At 37.9% G+C, this 23402-nt stretch overlaps 1 protein-coding gene across 2 annotated transcripts in view; it reads right to left on the reverse strand.

Annotated features, from left to right (window-relative positions):
- Positions 1 to 335: 335 nt before the first annotated feature.
- The window catches only part of LOC106873093 (uncharacterized), a 170831-nt gene continuing 147764 nt past the window's right edge, over positions 336 to 23402 (reverse strand). For both annotated transcript variants that reach the window (XM_089354379.1, XM_089354378.1), the window contains exons 6-13: positions 14058 to 14919; positions 12975 to 13374; positions 9931 to 9971; positions 8246 to 8385; positions 4881 to 6776; positions 2326 to 2419; positions 1196 to 1276; positions 336 to 593 (exon numbers count right to left, since the gene is read on the reverse strand). In XM_089354379.1, coding sequence (XP_089210505.1) covers positions 571 to 593; positions 1196 to 1276; positions 2326 to 2419; positions 4881 to 6776; positions 8246 to 8385; positions 9931 to 9971; positions 12975 to 13374; positions 14058 to 14919 — 3537 coding nt within the window. In that variant the 3' untranslated portion in view covers positions 336 to 570. The remainder of the gene's footprint in view (positions 594 to 1195; positions 1277 to 2325; positions 2420 to 4880; positions 6777 to 8245; positions 8386 to 9930; positions 9972 to 12974; positions 13375 to 14057; positions 14920 to 23402) is intronic.

Raw genomic sequence — 23402 nt, forward strand, 5'->3', positions numbered from 1 at the left:
AGAAGAAGAAGGAGGAAAAGGTGTGCTTAGAACATAAAAATACCAGTCTGGAGAATGTCTTCCAAGCGTTTTCATTTGGAAGAAATTTGTTTTGTTTTTTGCTTTTGTTCCAAAGTTGGTCCGGGAACTAACATACCAAAATCTTTAGTATATTTTCTTTTTTGTTTTGTTTTTGCAAATATTTCTTTAAAAAAACATTTCGTCCCATTTTAATCTTTTTATTTAGTTGTTTTTCACTCCAGTTAAATTTCAGTTCACATATATATATATATATATATATATATATATGGAATTTTATTTTCAAAAAAACTTCAATGACTAATAGGAATATTCAGTACTGAGTAAAGTAATTTTTTAATTAATTTCCAATTTTGGGAAAATAAATAAAAATCTGGAGTGATCAGAGTTTAAAAAATAGAATTACGAAGGTTATTTTCCAAAGAAGGACTTTTACAGTTGTAACCATCTTTGCACATGCATTGGGTGCAGTTTTTTCTATTGGTTTGGTTGCCAAAGATGTTCTCAGTCATTTTCAATTTTTTTCTTATCTGGGATGAAGGAATCTCGCTGTCAGTTCTTCAATGTATTGCTTTCTGTGAAATATAAATGAAATTAGCATAAATGATATTAAACTGTAATAAGAGTTATTTTTAGAAAGAACAAGGATAACAGGAATTTTGGACAGAAGTTGAAAAAGTGAATGTTAAAATAATCTTGATGTTATAATCGGCTGTTTCCAAGCAAGGTAACATTTCCCTATGGCCAGACATGTTTTCCGTGGGAGACAAGAAATGAACAACACTGCTTGTGTGACAGTGATGCTCATTTACAACCATCACATGATGTCAACAGAAGAGTATACACACACACACACACACACACACACACACACACACACACATCCATGTCAGCAAGGAAAATGGACAGTAAATGACGATGACGATGGTGTTATGGGCTTCTTCAGTTTCTGTCTACCATTTACAAAATAGAAGACCCTTGCCTAATGTACCATGCAGTGTAACTGACCCTAAGACTACATGTTTGGAAAACCAGCTTCTCAACCACACAGCCACAATTAATACAGTATTTCAAGAGATTTCCTGATTAATGATTTCTCAAGAATATTAAGGGTTGTGGTTTCTTTTTTGTTTTGGTTTTTTTTTGGGGGGGGGGGGGCGGAGGTCTTTTAACTTACGTGATGCACGAGCTCTTCTCTCTTCTGCTTTTCTAATCCACTCAGGTTTCTCAGACACTTTCTTATCTGATTGCTCAATACCTGAGCAAGAAATAAACAAATAAAAATATAAATGAATTAGTAAATAAATAAATTAATAAATTAATTAATTAATTAATTAATACAGAAATGCCTTTATTAAGAAACTATTTGGTCTAATGACATAGAGTCTTCAGTTTATTAACCTTATTGAATTTCTACACTAAATATCAATTGAATGGCTCTCTCATCAGATCTTCACATTGCTTTAGACTGGGTTTGAACCTTGAACTTTTATTTACAATTGCAGTGGGGTTACAATACTAATAAGTGATTAATTGATTGGAGCATTGCAACATGGTGACAGCCTTGAAACAAGTACATAACAGGTATATCCCAGCACCCAGGTATTTACTTGAATAGCAAAAGTGACATTTTTAATCCTTGCCTACATGAAAGGAAGTACATCCTATCATACCTGCTTGCCCCATCATGACTATAATCGACAGTGTCTCAACTTCAATCCTCCACCAATACCTGGGAGTCTGGCAGAGTTTGACCAGAACATACACTAACACACCCATAAACAAACACACACACCCCAGCACAGTAGACACCTACCCAATAGACTTCTTTCCAGCCCACCCCCAATATAATCCCCCACACATATTGTACCCCTACACACACCACATGCATACATAAATGCCCCAAGAATTTAACCAAAACATAAAAGAAAGGAAACACACAAACAAACACAGATGAAATTCTAATGATTTTGAGACGATAATGGGCAAGGAAAGAACATGTCCACATCTTTTGTGTGAATTTTTCAATTGTTCTTTTATCATCCTTCTGTTTAATTTTCAAAACAATTATATATATATATTTAATGTGTGCATATATACACATGTGTATATATATATATATATGTGTGATTAGACAAATAGAGAGATACATATACACACAAATGTCTGTGCATGCATGTATGTGTATGTACGTATTTGTGTATGTATGTATCTGTGTATGTATGTATGTGTACATATATATATGCAACATAGAATATCTATGAGCATGTGATTATTTCAAATGAAAGAGAAGATATGACAGCTTACTCTGGGAGCTCCTGTTTTTATTGGCAAGTTTTTGCCGCCAAGCGGGCTGTACTGTGGAGGCATCTTCTATCTTGTTCTGGCTTATGTCATCAACCTTGAAATAAAACAAACAGTAGAAAATGTCTATGAATATGCTGTGTCTTTATTTTATTTTTAATTATAATGCATGAATGTGTACAGTAAATTGATTTGAAAACAAACTACTATTTATTTATATATATATATATATATATATATATATATATATATATATCGTGGAATTCCATCAGTTACGACAACAAGGGTTCAAGTTGATCCGATCAACGGAACAGCCGGCTCGTGAAATTAACGTGCATGTAGTTGAGCACTCCACAGACACATGTACTATCAACATAGTTCTCAGGGAGATTCAGCGTGACACAGAGTGTGACAATACAGGTACAACAGAAACAGGAAGAAAAAGTGAGAGAAAGTAGTGGTGAAAGAGTACAGCAGAAGTCGGCACCACCCCCTGCCGGAGCCTCATGGAGATTTAGGTGTTTTCGCTCAATAAACACTCACAATGCTCGGTCTGGGAATCGAAACTGCGATCCTACGACCGCGAGTCCACTGCCCTAACCATCGGGCCATTGCGCCTCCACATATAGATATATTACACGTAATACGTATACATTAATCGTTGATGTTTATGTCAAGTTATATAACAAAAACAATTTACCAAAACTTTTTAGGAGGGAATTTTTTTCTTTTTCAAAGAGAAACGGTTAACAGTAAATTCGAAGTTTTGGCATGCTTGCCAAGATAACAAGGAAGCGCAAATTTCAAAGCCACTGTCAACCATTTCCTCACAGACATAGTTACTAAAGAGTTGGATGGAATGTGAAGAAGTTGAATTAACAGGTTAATACAAGTGATCTTAGGTTTATAGAAAATATTAAATATCTGAGAGAAGATGAGAAAATTCCAAATGATTTCGTCTTAATTCAGAGAAACTAATTAAGGGAGGTAACTCATGCTGTCAAAACAGCAATAGGAAGAAGAAAGCAAGCGTATATATATAAAGTTGATTGACTAAAAATAACAGAATATTTGGGGGTATTTTAAACGTTAAGGAAGTTATGATTGAATTATCAAAAATAACATGGAATGATTCTTTTAAAAGTATTCCATTTCAACAAAATTGTTTTATGTTGTGTAAGGTGAAAAGGAAACTATGTTACGTCTTTGTTTTTGAGAAAACGATATGAAGGGGAGATAATTCACAAATCCTTTATGGAAGTGCTTCTCAAACTATCTGATGTGACGTACCGGCAGTTTTGCTTTTGTTTTTTGTTTTTTTTTTCCCCAATGTGCCAGGGACTCGTAATATTTCTTAGTAATATTAATTTCTACCGGAAACGATATATATAATGAATATTATAAAAGTTGACAATTGTTTGTATCTTATATTTATTTTGTAAACATTATAATATAAAATATTATAAAATACTTGTGTAATTTTGTATTATTATACAAAATTACACAAGCATTTTATAATTTTTCTTTCTTTTCTGGAAACTCTCCACGTACCGGCAGCTGATGGCTCGCAGTGCACCACTTTGAGTAGCATTGTTTTATGGTACAGCACGGAAGGATGGTTAAGAAATTATTAAGTCAGTCAGGGGCCTCTGACAGCATCGTTAGCACGCTGGACAAAATGCTTAGCAGCGTTTTGTCAGTCTTTCATTCTGAGCTCAAATTCTGCTGAGGTCGATTTTGCCTTTCATCAATAAAATAACTAACTGTTGAGTACCGGAGGGGATGGGTCAATGTAATCGACTCATCCCCTCCCCCAAGATTGCTGCCCTTGTGGCAAAATTCTAAACCATTATTATTATTATTATTATTGTTCAGTAGTTTTATTTTTATAATGTGCTTTCACTTCACTACCGAGCGCAGCTCTGTGTGCCTTGGGTATGTGCTGTGGATTGCTGTGATGCTCTTATGGTTACTGTATTGAAAGTGTTTTGCGTAGGATGTGTGCAGTGCCCAGTAGTGCAATTTTCTGTATGTTATATATATTTGTAAGTCCTGGTGTTTTTGTTATGTATTTGTCTGAATATTTTTTTATTATACCTAAGGCACCTACTATGATAGGAATTGTTTCTGTTTTTAGATTCCACATTCGAGTTATCTCTATTTCCAGGTCTTTTGGCATCTAGCTGTAGAAACTCTGCCAGATCAGATTGGAGCCTGGTGCAGCCATCTGGCTCTCCAGTCCTCAGTCAAACCGTCCATCCCGTGCCAGCATGGAACGCAGACGATAAACGACGATGATGATGATTATTATTATTACTAGCAATTAAAGAAACTGAGTGTTGACATAAGATGATGGTTGGAGTAAAAGCTGTGTAATAAAAGGAAATAAGCAAAAAAATTTCACAATAACAACAAATATATATATACAAAGGATAATCTGTAAAGGGTGTGATAATCGTAGGGGATGGCGTTGGGGGTAATTGTGGTGGGTAATGGTGGTGGTGGTAGAGGTGGTGGTGCTTCTGCTGCTGGGGGTTACAAGTGTGCATCCATCTTACCCGACGGGTACGGACAAAAGATCGATTCACTTTCTCAGTGCTAACTTCGCTGTCCGAGCTGTTATCGTTAATGTCCAATCGATTTAAAAATTCCTCATCATTTGTTGTATCCATCACTGGAACAGTATAAGACCGCTCTAGGTTTGGTCTAATACTCTTGTTTTTCAGTGGGCTCCGCAAGATCTGGTAATAAGGGCCTTTCGCTTGTTGCTTGGTGGCTTCCTCCTTGGCATCATCCTCATCAACTTCATTGCTGTCATCAGTGACTCCATCACTCTGCACAGGACTGTTCTCTGAACTGGATTTGGATTTACTTGATAGACTCTTTGATTTTTTGTTCTTAAATGGTGAGAATTTCGGACTAACAGGAAATTTTAATCGGTAACGCTTTGATTTAGGCCTTTTCTCTTTGTGTTCTGGCGTCAGATCAGAATCACTAGATATATTTTCAGTTTTCTTGTTGAAGAATTTTTTAGAGAAATATTTCATCTCGGGGCTGGAGTGATCTGAATGTTTCTTATTAAGGTTTGAAGTCTTTGGAATGTGATTTACTGGACTTGACTGAGGAGATAAATCAGTAAATTCTTTAATCTTCTTAGGACTTAACTTTTTCTCTGATAGTATAGGTGCTGGCAATACACGCACATATAGAGATTTGTTTGACTGTTTGGTCTTTGTTGCACCAGGCAAATCGTGCTGGCTTTCTGCATTACTCAAAGAATACATGGGACAAGAGGGCTTTTGAGGACTTGTGTCTGGTGTTGAAACCGGTTGTTTACGACCTCTCAGTTTAGGTTTACTAATTGGTGAATCAATACCGAGAGTTGAGGGAAGGACTTTAACAAATCGAGCAGAGTTTCGAACTGGAGATGCTGAGCCACTGTCATCACTGTGGCACTCTAAATTGTTGACACTTCGATTTGAAGGACTCGATCTGGGAGTTGGTTTGGGACTCGATTTAGGAGATGGTTTGGGACTAATTTTTGGGGTTCTTGGACTATCAACGGTTTTCTCGTCAGGATAAACAAATGAATCGAATGATTGCGAAGTCAACGGTGGATAATTAGGGTCATATCTTGGCTGGTCATAAATCTGACCATCAAAAGAAGCTGTGTGTGCAATATGAGGCATAGAATAAGAAACATCAGTTGGACAGCCTTGTTGCGCATTGTACATGGGATAACTTTGGTAATAACCATTGTAGTAGTTTTGTGGGGGTTGGCCTTGATACCATGACTGGTAACTCTCATCTGTCATATTTGGCATAGAAATTGATGGGGTCGGATAAGGACCCATATTAGGATAAAAGTTATCATTCGGATTATACATATTGTTTTGCTGAAGCTCCCACTGGAGATATTCGTTGCTATAGTTACTAGAATTATTGACGTTGTTATACTCGTTCTGGTTTGGGTAGCTCTCGTAGTAATCGTTGTGGTAGTAGTTGCAGTTATTGATGTTGTAGTTGTTGGTCTGACTGCTGCTGCTGCTGTTGTTGTTGTTGTTGCTATAGGTGTTGTTGTTGTTGTTCTGGTAATAAATATTGTTGTTGCTGTTGTTAGTATCAATGCCACATTCTTCAAAACTATCTTTATTTGGTGACGTTGTTATTTCTGCAATGGCAGTCGATGCCGCAACCGTCCCAATAATGGTCGCTGTGGTTGTCGCAGTTACAATTGCAGCCGCTGTTGTTGATGTTGTCGCTGTTGCCACTGCTGCTATAGGAGTTGTTCTTGAAGGAGACAATATCGATGACAGGGATTGTTTTTGTTGGTGTTGTTGTCGCGTTTGGGATTTTATTGTCGGAATGGTATAGTTCTTGTTAGTCCATTTATGGTTTTTGATCTTGGAAATATTAAGTGTAAAGTATTTTTTATAAGAATTAAAATTCTTGATCTGAAATTCAAAAATTACTTTCCAATTAATTCTTTGAAAAAAACAATGGATGAAAACCACAAACAAGAATTTAGAATGACATTACCATTTTTTTTTTTATATATAGTTCTTTTTTTACTTTGAAATTTCAAATTCATGAAACAAGCTTTTCATCATTTTAACACCCACTTTTCCATTCTTGCAAGGGTCAAATGAAATTTATAAACTGTTCTGGGGATAACAGTAGTATTGGCACACTCCTCCCACTTGATGAGTGGTATGTGCTGGTCATTATAAATACTGTCAGTCAGTTTCAGTGGTTGTAGAGAGTACAGAGTAGACAGTCGTAAATAGTTATGGTCTTACTTGTCTAACTATACTGCTATACTGGAGTGAGTGTTACAACAGTCTGACAAAGAATTACAACATTAACAAAGATTTTCTATGGCTGGATGCGTTTCCTGTCACCAACCTTCACTTGTTTCCAAGCAAAGTAATAATTCTGCATGAAACAGTGAACTATAGCAATGTTTCGAATCAGAAGGGTTATTCAAGCGACCTTAATTCTCATGGGCAGCTAGCATGGTGTCTGATTTTGGCCATTTTGGTGAAGAAAAAATATTTTATAATTTAATACAATTTAACGATATTTGTTTTCCAATTTCATCAGCAATTTGAAACCTAAACACAGAAAGAAAGAGACAAAATGTCACCAAAGCACCAAAATTATATTTGAAGAGGATGGTCATAGCTTAAATCAAATTTAATGGCAAGAAAGACAATGACAGATAGGAGCCTTATACATGAATAGTGGGGGAAGATCAGTCTATGAGAAATAGGATTCTTGGATGATCTGGTACCCATTTCTAAACTGATATGTGAACTGTACAATAAAATGACCTGAGCTGAGAAATAAACCTGCAGTGGGTTTGAACTCACAAACAAGGAGCTCATAAGATTCACCAACAAATTGGTAGGTCAAAGTTTATTAATGAAAAAAGTGAATCTAAGTTCACCAGTGAACATAGGTGAAGAAGTGGCTGTGTGGTAAGTAGCTTGCTTCTGGGTTCAGTCCTACTACGTGGCACCTTGGACAAGTGTCTTCGACTATAGCCTTTGGCCAACCAAAGCCTTGTGAGTGGATTTGGTAGATGGAAACTGAAAGAATCCTGTTGTGTGTGTGTGTCTCTGTTTCTTAACACAGCTTCACAACCAGTGTTGGTGTGTTTACATCCACAGTAACTTAGTGGTTTTGGCAAAAGAGACCGATAGAATAAATACCCAGTTTTAAAAAATAGTCCTGGAGTAGATTGATTCGACTTGAAGATTCTTCAGGGTGGTACCCCAGCATGGCCACAGTCTAATGACTGAAACAAGAAAAAAAATCAAAAAATAATGAAATGATGGTTTGCAAATCACCAAAGAGAAACCAAATTCATCTTTTGTCTTTTTTTTTGTTTGTTTTTTGTTGTTTTTTTTTTGTTACTTACGTTTTGGAATGATTCTCTTTTAACCTTGTTTTTCTCAGCCAATTTCTTCTTCCAGTCTGGAACAGCGTCAGAAATACTTGAAACTGAGTAGGGCGAGTTCTGGATGCTTGACACTGACTTCCGCTGTTGTGAGATTATATCTAAAACACAAAGAAATAGTGAGATGAAATGGAAACATCTAAACTGACACACACACACACACACACACACACACACACACAAAATTTTCTTTCTCTCTCTCTCTCTCTTTCTATTTATCTATCTATTTATCTCTCGCAGTAGTAGTTGGTGGTGTGTGTATGTGTATGGAGGGGGTCCTGAACACTCATCTCTTGTTGCTATTTTAAGGAGCTACACAACAAAATCAGTAAAGGCACATGGCCTAGTAGTTCAAGTTCTGCACCCATGATTGCAAGATTGTGGTTTCAATTCCTTAACCACGTAGTGAGTTGTGTTCTTGAGCAAAAACACTTCATTTCGCATGTTGGTTCAGTCCACTTAGCCGTAAATGAGGTACCATGCAACAGACTGGTGTCCTGTTCAGAAAGGGGAGGGTTGTGATCTTGGTTAATTCTTCTCCATGGAAACCAGACAACCAGCCTCATGAGATCCAGAACTTGAGACAGTAACATCTGAAGATTTATCTTTCACTTGTTTTAGACTGCGACCATGCTGGGGCACCGCCTTAAAGAAGTTTTAGTCAATCAAATCAACCCTGGTACTTATCTATTTTTTTTTTTGCTGAACCACTAAGTTATGAAGACATAGACAAACCAACAGCAGTGGTCAAATGGTGGTGGACAAATACAGACACAAAGACACATGCAACACACACACACACACACACACACACACACACACACACATACACACACACACACACACACACACGTACACACATGATGGGCTTCTTTCAGTTTCTGCCTACCAAATCCACTTACAAGGCTTTGGTCAGCACAGGACTATAGTAGAAGACACTTCCCCAAGGTGCCACACAGTGGGGCTGAACCTGAAACCATGTGGTTGAGAACCATGTGGTTGGGAACCATGTGGTTGGGGTTAAGAAGTTTACATCCCAAGAACATGGTTTCCGGTTCAATCCCACTACACAGTACCTTAGGTGAGTGTCTCTTGCTACAGGCCCAAGATGCAGAAAACTCTGTGAGTGAATTTGGTAGATGAAGTTATAAAACACCTGCTGCTGCTGCTGTGGGGCGGGGCGTTGAAGGTGTCTGGCTTACAGGTTAGGATATTTGGCCAATGATCACAAGGTCATGAGGTCAATTCTAAGCAGCATATTATTTCAAAGGACCAACTCTGTCACATTGTGTCATCCGAAATCTCCCTGAGAATTATGTTAAGGGTACATGTGTCTGTGGAGTACTCAGCCACTTGCATGTTAATTTTGCAAACAGGTGGTTCAGCTGAGAGGATCAACAACTGGAAGCCTCATCGTCGTAACCAATGGGGTGCCAGTGTGTGTGTGTGTGTGTGTGTGTGTGTGTGTGTGTGTGTGTGTGTGTGTGTGTGCACGTGTATAGGTGCAGGCATGGCTGTATGGTTGAGCCTTACCCAGATTGTTGCTAATAAGACCTAACAAGGTTGAAACAACAATGCATTAGTAGTCAAGCTCATGAGAATTTTAGGTTCAAGATTTATTTTATGGCAAAATAACAAATAAATACCTGATTCTTGACTCTTACACCGGTATGTTGTTGGTGTAGACCTAAAAATACAGAAAATAAACATAAACGATAAAGAAAAAACATTATTAAAATATGATAATCATATGAAAGATATGTCTTCTAAACAACCAACTCTTATTATATTACAATTCTGATCAATTTAGATTGTATTTATTTTCATTATACATTTTTTTAAAAATATGTACAGGAATAAAAACGTGTATAGATAGACAGCTATAGAAATATGCATATAGATAGACAGGTATATGTGTACATATATATATATATATACTGTTTGTTTTTACTGTTTTGTTCTCACTGTCCTGTTCTTGCTGTTTTTCACTGTCTTGTTCTCACTGTCCTGTTCTTGTTAACACTTTCACCGTCCGCAAAAAATTCCAAATTTTATCTAATTTGCTTTGCGGGAAGGACAGTTCCAATGAAGTCGCATATTGTCCTTGCCTTCGAAATGCGTTGTAGATGGAACAGGGACAACTGACGAAGGGGTATACTCTCTATGTTGCATGTCTCGTTTCTCTGTTTGTTCTTTTCATTGTTCGAAAAAAGTTCGTTTTTTGTTTTTGTTTTTATGTTTTCGTTTTTCATTGGGTTTAAACGTTTTTTTTTTATGTCCTGTACCCATATATGCATGTATGTATACATATATATCTTTGTATATATATATATATATATACAGAAAGGGAGAGAGAGATGTATATATATATTGGATCATCCCGTAAATAATGCGGACTTTTCAATTGCATGAACTAAAAGTCAGAGGGGTATGGGATAAACTACCTGCATCAACTTGTTGTAAAAGTAGGAAGTAATTTTACCTTGTCCTTATTCTTAGTGCAAGTTTTGAAGAGTGCAGTTCAATTTCAACAGTTATTTTTTTCAAAGCTATAATGGATCACATCTGGCATATTTTGCTTTATGAGTTTGATAAAGGAAACAATGCAATGGAAAGTGTAAGGAAAGTTAATTCAGCATATGGGGATCGGACAATAAACATAAGCCAGTGTCAATGATGGTTCCAGAAATTCTGAACCTGAAACTACAGCCTAGAAGACGAGCCTCATCCTGGAAGGTCTGTAGAGCTTGAAAAGGACATCCTGCAAACCCTGGTGGAACAAAATCCTATTGAAACTTTTGAGGAACTATCAGAGAAGCTCGGATTTGGTCATTCAACCATTCATCGACACTTGTGTGCCCTCAGAAAAGTCAGTAAATTGAGTCAATGGGTTCCTCACAAACTTTCGTGCAGAGAGTGAATGTGTGCTCCTCTTTGATGCCACGTCTCATGAATGAACCTCTTTTGGATTAAATAGTGACCGGTGACAAGAAAAGGATTCTCTATAAAAATGTCAATTGTCAACTTTTAAACCCAAACTAATCGATAACAAATGAGATCTACTGTGAGTAGCTTGAGTTAGCACTAGATGAAAAACGACCATCTTTGCTTTCAAGACGAAAGGTGTTCTTCCATCAGGATAATGCTCGGCCATATACAGCAAGGATGACGTTCCAAAGGCTATGTCAGTTTGAATGGGGAACGATGCCCCACCCACCATATTTGCCAGACATTATTCCATCTGATTATCATTTATTTCGTAGTCTTCAAAATCATTTGGACAGAAAAAAATATGAATTCTGTAGACGAGGTCAGAACAGTACTGGAGGAGCATATTTTTTATCATGGACAAGTGAATTTTGGAAGAGCGGCCTTGCAAGTCTACCAGATAGATGGAAGAGCATTGCAGAAAATAAAGGAGAGTATATTTTAGATTAAAAAATAACTTTGTTTATCTTAATTTTGAAAAATTAAAGAAATATAAAAAAACACATTATTCATGGGATGACCAAATATATATTCAAATTTATATATATATATATATATGTGTGTGTGTGTGTGTGTGTGTGTGTGTATGTGTGTATGTATATATATATATATATATATATATATATATATATATATATATATATATATATATACATAAATATATATATATATAAATATTATATATATATGTATGTATGTGTATAATGTCAATGTGAATACCCGTCAGAGTGTAAGTATCTTGAGAGAAAAGCTGAACATTAGAAGCATCAGTTGTGGCATGCAAGAGAGACGATTGCGCTGGTATGGACATGTGGTGAGAATGGATGAGGATAGCTGCGTGAAAAAGTGCCACACCCTAACAGTTGAGGGAACCCGTGGAAGAGGTAGGCCCAGGAAGACCTGGGCTGAGGTGGTGAGGCAAGACCTTCGAACATTGGGCCTCTCCGAGGCGATGACTACTGACCGAGACCTTTGGAAATGTGCTGTGCATGAGAAGACCCGGCAAGCCAAGTGAGATCGTTGCCAGTGCCCCTGGACTGGCTCTGTGCGGGTGGCACATGGGATGCACCATTTTGAGCGTGGCCATTGCCAGTACCGCCTGACTGGCTCCCGTAGGATTTTCGAGCGAGATCGTTGCCAGTGCCCCTGGATTGGCTTGTGCGGGTGGCACATAAAAGACACCATTTCGAGTGTGGCCGTTTTCGTGCGGGTGACACGTAAAAGCACCCACTACACTCTCTGAGTGGTTGGCGTTAGGAAGGGCATCCAGCTGTAGAAACTCTGCCAAATTAGACTGGAGCCTGGTGTTGCCATCCGGTTTCACCAGTCCTCAGTCAAATCGTCCAACGCATGCTAGCATGGAAAGCGGACGTTAAACGATGACGATGATGATGATGATGATGATATATGTATGTATATATGTGTATGTATGTATGTGTATATATATGTGTATGTATATATATATGTATGTATATATTTATGTAAGTATGTATATCTATTTGTATCTATCTATATATATATACGCATGCAGACTTATAAGCACATAGACATACATGCCTACACTCGCTCACACACACACACACACACGTTTTTAGATAACAACAGACAGACGAACAGACAGACAAACAGCCAGGTAGGCAGGCAGGCAGAAAGAGACAAGTCAAGCAGAGAGAGAAATGGAGAGACAGATGAATGTACTGACCTGCTCTCATTCAGTTTCGACTCAGTCTTGTTATCATCAATTGTGTGTTTCTGCAATGAAGATGACGATAATGATGATGAGGAGGATAGTCTTTTCCCATCCTTATTTATCACAGGTTTCTTGTTTTCCGATGAAAGGGGGGTTTTATTTCTGTCTTTCAGTGGAGTGGAAGAACTTGTGAACAAACTGGATGGCCTGGTCTTACTGATTTCGGCACCGTTAATGTTGTTTCTTGGAGTTTGGTATGTTTCCTCGCTTTTCGGAGTTTGCTCTTTATCAGATTCTTTCTCTGTTGGAGATTTCACACAGTCAAACTTGGAAAAAATGCGACCAACTCTTTTTCCAGAGAAATCTTTGAGCCAAGGTGGGTCTTTCTGAACTTTGGTATCAGATTTTTTTTCTACGAAAGGATAGAGGAAAGAAAAAAAGGAAAGACAAAAGATGCAAATTAGATGATGATGATGATGATGATGATGAGAGAGAGAGAGCTTTCATTTTTGGTTCACTTCAGAATGGAAGCATTTTGGAAACGTGTAAAAAAAGATTGATTTATCAAAATGGTTAGTTAAAAATGTAATTTGAAATTAATGGTGTAGTTATGGGAGATTTTTATTGGAATGTGTAACAGTGAATTTCTTCATAAAAACAGAACAAATTTAATGAAAAAAATAACTTTTATAACGAAGATAAATTAATTACTGAAAAGGAAACCGTGTCTGATTCTTTTGCAAGTTTTAGGATCCTGGAATTCTTCAGTTTAAGAGGAGAAAAGGAAAAGAAAAGGAAGGAAGGAAGGAAGGAATGAAAGAAAAAGAACGAAAGAAAGAAAGAAAGAAGGAACGAAGGAACGAACGAAGGAAGGAAAGAAGGAACGAAAGAAGGAAACAAAGAATGAAAGAAGGAATGAAAGAACAAAAGAAAGAAGGAACGAAAGAACGAAAAAAGAAAACGGAACGAAAGAAAGAACGAAGAAAGAAAGAAAGAAAAAGAAAGAATGGAAGAAAGAAAGGAAGAAAAAAGAAAGAAAGAAAGAAAGAAAACAGATCTAAATTGAAAAAGAGAAAGAAATTAAATGTTATTTACCAAGATGAACAAAAGAAGTCGATCGCCTTGATTCTAGATTCTTAAATAATGGTGCTTTCAGAGACAAACTGTTATCTCTTGGAGACTTTTCTTTTGCATTCTCGGGAACCTTTCGAAGAACAGATTTTACATCAAAGGAATAATTACTTTCAGAAATTGATTTTGGTTTTTTGTAATCTTCAATGAAAAGATTTTCACTTTTGTCATTTACAGAAGAGTCATCTTCTGTCTTTGACAATTCCTTTTCATTCAATGCTTCCGGTTCTACCAAATTCTTATAAATTTGTCTTTCAATACTTGATTTCGTTCTCAAAATTCTTGGACCTTTAGAAGATTCAGTCAAATTTCCATTTGAGGTACCCTTTCGGCTTATTCTTGTATTCAGTTCGTTCAGGCTGTTTTGCCAGTTTTTGTCGACGTTCTCGTCAAGGGCATTTTCGGTGTTATTCTTGTTTGCTCCTTTACGTAAATGTGGAGGCTTGAACCTTCTCAAAGGCACTTGGGGCTCAACCGATTCCGGTACTGGTGCTGGTGATGAGAACAGCTCTGGTGAAGATAACGGTGGTGAAGACAATAATGGTGGAGGAGAAAGCTCTTCTGGTGATTGCTCTAATGGTTCAGGTGTTTCAATGATTCGCTTGGAAGATAACGATTTTTCTGTCTGTGGGTTTGTCTCATTGATGTAATTGTTTGGTTCAGTATTTTTGTCGCTGTCGTTGTTGTACAAGTTTCTTGAGCGAACGGAAGACTGGGTGCCAAACACAGCTTCGTTCTCCAAATTCTTTTCCCTTTTCAGTTGTAATCCGGGATCTCCATATTTATCAGACACCTTTGGAAGGTAATCAGTGATCTTTTCAGGGACCTGAAAGAGAAAGAAGTTAAATTCCTGAATTATATATTAAGAATGCAATGGAAAAGAACAACAAAATTTGCAATTGTGATCACCGTATATTTGATCAATAGGAAGGAAGGAAGGAAGGAAAATAAATAAAGGAAGGAAGGAAAATAAATAAAGGAAGGAAGGAGAAGGAAGGAAGGAAAAAAATAAAGAAAGAAAAGAAAATAAAGGAAGGAAGGAATTAATAAAGGAAGGAAGGTAGGAAGGAAAATAAATGAAGGAAGGAAGGAAAATAAAGGAAGGAAGGAATTAATAAAGGAAGGAAGGTAGGAAGGAAAATAAATAAAGGAAGAAAGGAAAAAATAAAGAAAGAAAATAAAATAAAGGAAGGAAGGAATTAATAAAGGAAGGAATTAATAAAGGAAGGAAGGTAGGAAGGAAAATAAATGAAGGAAGGAAGGAAAATAAATAAAGGAAGGAAGGAAAATAAATAAAGGAAGGAAGGAAGAAAGGAAAAAATAAATAAAGAAAAGAAAATAAAGGAAGGAAGGAATTAATAAAGGAAGGAAGGTAGGAAGGAAAATAAATGAAGGAAGGAAGGAAAATAAAGGAAGGAAGGAAGAAAGGAAAAAAATAAATAAAGAAAAGAAAATAAAGGAAGGAAGGAATTAATAAAGGAAGGAAGGTAGGAAGGAAAATAAATGAAGGAAGGAAGGAAAATAAATAAAGGAAGGAAGGAAAATAAATAAAGGAAGGAAGGAAGGAAGGAAAAAATAAAGAAAGAAAAGAAAATAAAAGAAGGAAGGTAGGAAGGAAAATAAATGAAGGAAGGAAGGAAAATAAATAAAGGAAGGAAGGAAGGAAGGAAAAAATAAAGAAAGAAAAGAAAATAAAGGAAGGAAGGTAGGAAGGAAAATAAATGAAGGAAGGAAGGAAAGGAAGGAATGAAGGAAAGAAATAAAGGAAGGAAGGCAGGAAGGAAGAAAGAAAAGAAAAAGGAAGGAAAGAAGGAAGGAATAAATGAAAGAAGAAATCAAGGAAAGGAAGGAAGGAAAAGAAAGAGAGAAATATATTTGCCAACGATTGTCAAATATATCTTCCATGTTTTACCGGTTTCAGTCATTAGATTGCAACCATACTGGTGTAATGCCTTGAAGAATTTTAGTGAAACAAATTGATCCCAGCAAATATTTCTTTCTTAATTTTTTTTTTTTTTTGTCTGATACTTATTCTATCGGTCTCTTCAGCTGAACTGCTAAGTTACAGGGACATAAACCTACCAACACCAGCTGTCAAGTGATGGTTGAGGACAAACACAAATGAAACATTGATTTTTTTCAGATACTGGGCAGCTGTGAATGGGATAACTATGGCAGCATCCGGCAAGGCAGGCCCCTCCCCTCAGACCCAGGCATCCACTGCCTGCCACCGTCTTTCACTTTCAATCATCAGTTGTGTTTGAATGAAAACAGTGTTGAAAAGTATAAATCTGACACACGACCAGATCGACTTACAATCTGTCACTCAGAACGGAACTTAGTCATAAGTCAAGGAGAAAGTGTACATATTAATATATATCATCATCATCGTTTGACATCCGCTTTCCATGCTGGCATGGGTTGGACGGTTTGACTGAGGACCGGGAAGCCAGGGACCAATGTGAGAAATTTAGTTGCTATTTCTAACAGGTGTAACAACAAATGTAAAGTCTCACTTCATGATGGTGATAATGACGATGATGGTAATTGTGGTATGGTTGAAGAGGTGGTAATGGCGGTGGTGATGATGATGATGGTGGTGGTGGTAGTGGTGGTGTTGAAGATGTAGTGGTAATGATGGTGGTGGTGGTGTTGGAGATATTATTGGTCTTTGGAGACAGTTTTTGAAATGAAAAAATGTTTTATATGCTATCAAATATGGTAGTTGTTGAAAGATAATGTTTAATGAGAAAAAAAAGACGGGAGACTCAAGGCTGGAACATTTAATGTCAATTAGGGTTGAAGTGTGTGTGTGTGTGGGGGGGGGGGGGGGGGGGGGGGGGGGGTAAAAGATAATATCTACCAAAACCATCATTATCAGTTTCAAAAGTGTCGCTGACATATTATTAAGTTTGTTACGACCATCACCACTGCTGCAGCTGCACCTCCACTGCACTACTTCTGTACCACCGCCATCAACACCATTCTGCCTTTACTGCACCCCTATCACCACCAACCACCACTGCACCAATTCTGCACATCCACCGCACCATCACTGCCATCACCACTAGCATTCCTGATCTGAACCATCATTGCCGTCATTATCAGAATAGGAGTCAAATTTCAGTTTTATATATTGACATGACAGAAATATTTCCACCCATACACCGTCATCATTATTATTATTATTATTATTATTATTATTATTATTGTTATTATTATCAACCTTGTCATAAGGTCATTGGCCTATCCCCATTATCAACTGTTAACAAACATAGCTGTAGATGTATCGCGAAGTACAGGAGGATGTTAACATACTTAACGGGTCAATAATTTTATGTGCATTTGCGTGCATACCAATGTGCATATATATATATGTGTGCAAGAGCATGTGCACATGTATGAGTGTGTAGGCACAGGCATGGCTATGTGATTAAGCGGTTCGCTTTTCAACCACATGGTTCTGGGTTCACTCCCTCTGCACAGCACATTGGGCAAGTATCATCTACTATAGCCCAGGGCTTACCAAAGACATGCAGACAGAAACTGAAAGAAACTCGTCATACAGACATACATTTGTATGCAAGCATGCATACACACACACACACACACACACACACACACACACACACTTTGTGTATTAATAATTTTAGCGTGGAATAAAATTATGTTTACATATTCAAATTGACTTTGATTTTACTTGACTCAGTAGGTCTCCTCAAGCACAGTGTGTCGCTTGATGATTCAAAGGTACTTTTAAATGGGCTGGTTATGCGACACTGGTAAAAGCTACAGCTGTGATCTCACTTTATTTGCCGGGTCTTCTCAATCACAGCATATCTCCAGAAGTCTCGGTCTCTTGGCATTGCCTATCAAAATTCAATCAAATCGAAATCAAATTGAAATCAAAATGGAAATTGTAGTTGTGGTCAATGCCAGTGCCGCCTGACTGGCTTCAGTGCTGGTGGCATGAAATATGCATCAATCATGCATGGGTTGTTGCCAGTGCTGCCTGACTAGCTCCCCATGCCAGTGGCACATAAAAAGCACCATCCAAACGTGGTTAATACCAGCACCCCCAGCCACTGCCCCAACTGGCTCCCCATGCCGGTAGCACGTAAAAAGCACCAACCGAAGTGGCCGACGCCAGCCCCATCAATCCCACTGCCCCTGCTTTCTCCCCATGCTGCTGGTATGTAAAAAGCACTATCTGAACATGGCTGTTGCCAGTGCCGCCTGACTGCCCACCACCCCCGTGTCGGTGGCACGTATAAAGCACCCACTGCACTCTCAGAGTGGTTGGCGTTATAAGAATATTATAGTACAAATATGCTAAGCAGTATTTTGTCTGTCTTTATGTTCTGAGTTCAAATTCCACCGAGGTTGACTTTGCCGTTCATCCTTTTGAGGGGTCAATAAATTGACTACCAGTCGCATACTGGGGTCACTCTAATTGACTGGCCCCCTCCCCAAAAAATTTCAGGCCTTGTGCCTAGAGTAGGAACGAGTACAAATCATCAGATCAACACAGCATCATGGTTCCACCAAAGATTCAACTGTGAATCGTTGGTGGAACTATAACGTCTGATACTGAAGAGGGTGGAGAGGAGGAGGAGGAGGAGGATTATCATCATCACCATCATCATCATCACTGTTACAGTGATGGTGAATACGATCCATTGCAGATGCAGCAGTTGTTGCTGTTCATTTCAACAGCAGCAAGAGCAGCAGTTGGCAATGATGTGTTGATAACATTATCTTCATTATAGTTTGAGCTTCTGCATCGATCGACACCAGATTCTGTGCACAATGGCACAAAGCCTGATGCAGGCAAACACACACCTTAAATATTTAGCAATTTTCTTTTACAATTTACCACCTCCCTTCTCTCTCTCTCTCTCTCTCTCTCTCTCTCTCTCTCTCTCTGTTTCTCTTTTTTCCTCTCTCTTTTACTCTCTCACTATCTTTCTCTCTCTCTCACTCTTTCTCTTCCTCACTCTTTCCCCACTCTGTTTCTCTTTTTTCCTCTCTCTCTTTCTCTTTTTCTCTCTCACTCTCTCTCTTTCTCTCTTTCTCACTCTTTCCCACTCTGTTTCTCTTTTTTCCTCTCTCTCTTTCTCTCTCTCTCACTTTCTCTCTTACTCTCTTTTTCTCTCTCACTCTCTCTTTCTCTTTCCCCTCTCTCTCTCTCTCTCTGTCACTGTTTCTCTCTTTCTCATTCTCTCACTCACTCTTTGTCTCTTTCTCTCTCTTACTCTCTTTCTTTCTCACTGTTTCTCTTCTCCCCCCTCTATCTCACTGTTTCTCTTCTCCCCCCCTCTATCTCACTGTTTCTCTTCTCCCCCCCTGTATCTCACTGTTTCTCTCTCTCTCTTTCTCACTCTCTATCTCTCACTCTATTTCTCTTTCTCTCTCTTTTCTCCTCCCCTCTCTATTGATTTCTATCTATTTGATTATCATGTTGTTGTTGTTGTTGTTGGTTTTGCTATTTTGGGATTTTCTCCTTGTTGTTGTTCTTCAAAAGTTACACAGAAGTCAACATCCTCATCACCAAACATCATCACACCCATCCACCCAAAATTCACATCACCATCGCCACACCTCCATCTCCACTCCCACCATCATCACCACCTCCACCCTATCTCCACCATCACCATCATCAGCAGTACCATCACCACTACATCCTACCGTCTTGTGAAATGGAAGGATACATTGGATAATATTGTCTTAGCTTCACGTAAAAAAAACAAGCAGGGATGGCCTTGACATGATTGTCTTTGATCATTAGTCTACTCAAGCAAGGCTGGCCTAGGGCTGAACAACAACCACCCTTAACACCAAACACCTCCTCCCATCACCCATTCTTTGTAAGCTCAGTACTTATTCTATCAGTCTCTTTTGCCAAACTGCTGAGTTACGTGGACATAAATACACCAACATTGGTTGTCAAGCAATGGTAGGACACACACACACAGAAACATATATATATATATTTTTTTTATGTGCCCTTTTCAAGCCTAGCCAGGCTCATGGGCCCAGTTTCCCGGTTTCTATGGCATATGTGTTCCCCCACAGCTGGACGGGATGCTATTCCATCACAGCATTGCTCAAGAAACAGGAAGAAAGAGTGAGAGGAAGTTGGGGTGAAAGAGTACAACAGAGGAATATTAACAGACGATTGCAGGTTGACAGGAGAAAAAAGGAACAGAAAAAGGAAAAGGTTTGTTAGGTCTTTAGGCTTACATATATATATTTATGCATTGCTCCAGCATGGCCACAGCCTTAGGGCTGAAACGTATAAAAGAAAATTTATGTAAATATATATTTATACATACATACATACACGCACTCCTGCACCGGCGGCACATAAAAAGTACCATTCAAGCATGGTACCACCTGACTGGCCCTTGTGCCAGTGGCACATAAAAAGCACTCACTACATTCTCTGAGTGGTTGGTATTAGGAAGGGCATCCAGCTGTAGAAACTTTACCAAATCAGATTGGAGCCTGGTGCAGCCTTCTGGCTCACCAGTCTTCAGTCAAACCGTCCAACCCATGCCAGCATGGAAAGTGGACGTTAAATGATGATCATGATGATCATGATACACACACACACACAGACGCATATACATATATACATATTTGTGGGTGTGTGTGTATTTTGTATGAGTGTGTATGTGTGTGTTAGTATACACACACACAATTTATGTCTGTATGTATCATACAAAACATATCCAACAATTGTTCAAAAGTTACAAAACCAAAAGACATCAATGTTTTGGTTTATCACGGTTTTGTATGTGTGTGTGTGTACAAAATAATATGCTTATCTTAGGATTAACCTAATCATATTACACAATGCAGACACACACTGAGGGCGAAAGCCTTAGCTACCTCTGCCTGCTTTAGAGCAAACTCTGCCTTCTACACATTAAATAAAACTTTTCTCACGTATTGTTCCATTCTATTCCAACCAAGGCCTATATGCTCTACAGCTAACCCATATTTTCACCAAAAACTCAGGTGCAGACATGGCTGTGTGGTGAGAAGCTTGCTACCCAACCACATGGTTCTCGGTTCAGTCCCACTGCATGGCACCTTGGGCAAGTGTCTTCTACTATAGCCTTGGGCCGACCAAAGCCTTGTGAGTGGATCTGGTAGATGGAAACTGAAAGAAGCCCGTCATATATATGTATATATATATATATATATATATATATATATATATATATATGTGTGTGTGTGCATATGTTTGTGCATCTATGTTTGTCCCCTCCCCCAACATCGCTTGACAACCGATGCTGGTGTGTTTATGTCCCCGTAAGTTAGCAGTTCGGCAAAAAAGACCGATAGAATAAGTACTAAGCTTACAAAGAATAAGTCCTGAGGTCAATTTGCTCGACTAAAGGCGGTGCTCCAGCATGGCCACAGTCAAATGACTGAAACAAGTAAAAGAGTAAAGAGTAAAAAAGAGTATGCAAGTATGTATACAGGAATGCATGTATGTACATGTGTATGCATGTATGTATGTATGTGTTTATGTGTGCATGTATGTGTGTGTGTGTATGTGTGTGTGTGTATGTAGTGTGTATGTATGTGTGCATGCATGTGTGTGCATGTATGTGTGTGTATGTGTAAGTATGTGTATGAATGTATGTGTGTAAGTATGCTTGGTTTTATATATGGATGATTTAGTTTCTAAGTGTTTATGTATCTTTTATTCTGTCGCTTATTTCATTCCTTAGACTGTGGCCATGCTGGGGCACCACCTTGAAGAAATTTTGGTGGAACAAATCGAACATAAATACTTGTCTTTTTTCAGCCTGATACCTATCATATCAGTTTCCTATTTCTTTATTGCCCACAAGGGGCTAAACATAGAGGGGACAAAAAAGGACAGACAAAAGGATTAAGTCGAATTAGATCGACACCAGTGCGTAACTGGTACTCATTTAATCGACTCCGAAAGAATGAAAGGCAAAGTCGACGTCCGCAGAATTTGAACTCAGAACGTAACAGTAGACAAAATACCACTAAGCATTTCGTCCGGTATGCTAACGTTTCTGCCAGCTCACCGCCTTAACATAGTTTCTTTCAGTAAGTTTATGTCCCCCACCCCCAAAGTTACAAGGACATAAATAAAACAACACCAGTTGTCAAGTGGTAGTGGAGAACACACACACACACACACACACTCACACACATCTATATATGCGGTTTGGAAGATTATTTATATATTTCCTCATAACTTACAAAATATTTAATCCATCCACTTGAAATTTTTACAAAAGATAGATATTAGACATATCTAAATATGTGTAAAATATCTAGACTCAACATGTTGTTGATCTTCTATAATAGATATTTCAATACACTTGTTCTTATTGATGCTTATATTATAGCTGCTATTCATCATCATCATCATCATCGTTTAACGTCCGCTTTCCATGCTAGCATGGGTTGGACGACTTGACTGAGGACTGGTGAAACTGGATGGCAACACCAGGCTCCAATCTAAATTTGGCAGAGTTTCTACAGCTGGATGCTCTTCCTAATGCCAACCACTCAGAGAGTGTATTGTGCATATATACATATATATATATATATATATATATATATATATATATATATATGTATGTATGTACAATAGAACTGGTGCTGTTGCCATGTAAAAAGCACCAACAGTCTGTAAAGTTGAAGAGCCATAAGAATCCATGCCAGAACAGACAATGTATATAGATGACAGGCTTCATTCAGTTTCCATCTGCCAAATCCACTCACAAGGTGTCGGTTAATCCGAGGCTATAGCAGAAGACACTTGCCCAAGATGGCATGCAGTGGGATTGAACCCAGAACCATGGGCTGGAAAGCAAACTTTTTACCACACACCCATGCCTGCACCTATACAAATATTTCATTTCCAAACTATCTCAACACATAAAATATTTTTCATGTTTCCTTCTAAATATTTCATCATTTTCCAGTCTTATTTCCTTCCCACTCCCCACCCCACCTCTCTCACTCTCTTGCATATTTTCTCTGTGTCTGTCTGTCTCTCTATCTCTCTCTATCTCTCTCTCTCTATGCTGTCATGGTTTCATCTGTCTTTCCGTGTCTTTCTATTTATCTGTGTGGATGCATTTCTTCTTTCATCAATCAGCCAGTGTGTGTGGGTGTGTGTGTGTAAGTATATATACATAAATACATTCGTATCTATCTATATATAGACACATATATATATATATATATATATATATATATATATATATATATACATATATATATACATATATATATATGTGTATGTAT

This window comes from Octopus bimaculoides, chromosome 6 (genome assembly GCF_046866305.1).
Source record: "Octopus bimaculoides isolate indiv1 chromosome 6, ASM4686630v1, whole genome shotgun sequence".
Taxonomy (NCBI): domain Eukaryota; kingdom Metazoa; phylum Mollusca; class Cephalopoda; order Octopoda; family Octopodidae; genus Octopus; species Octopus bimaculoides.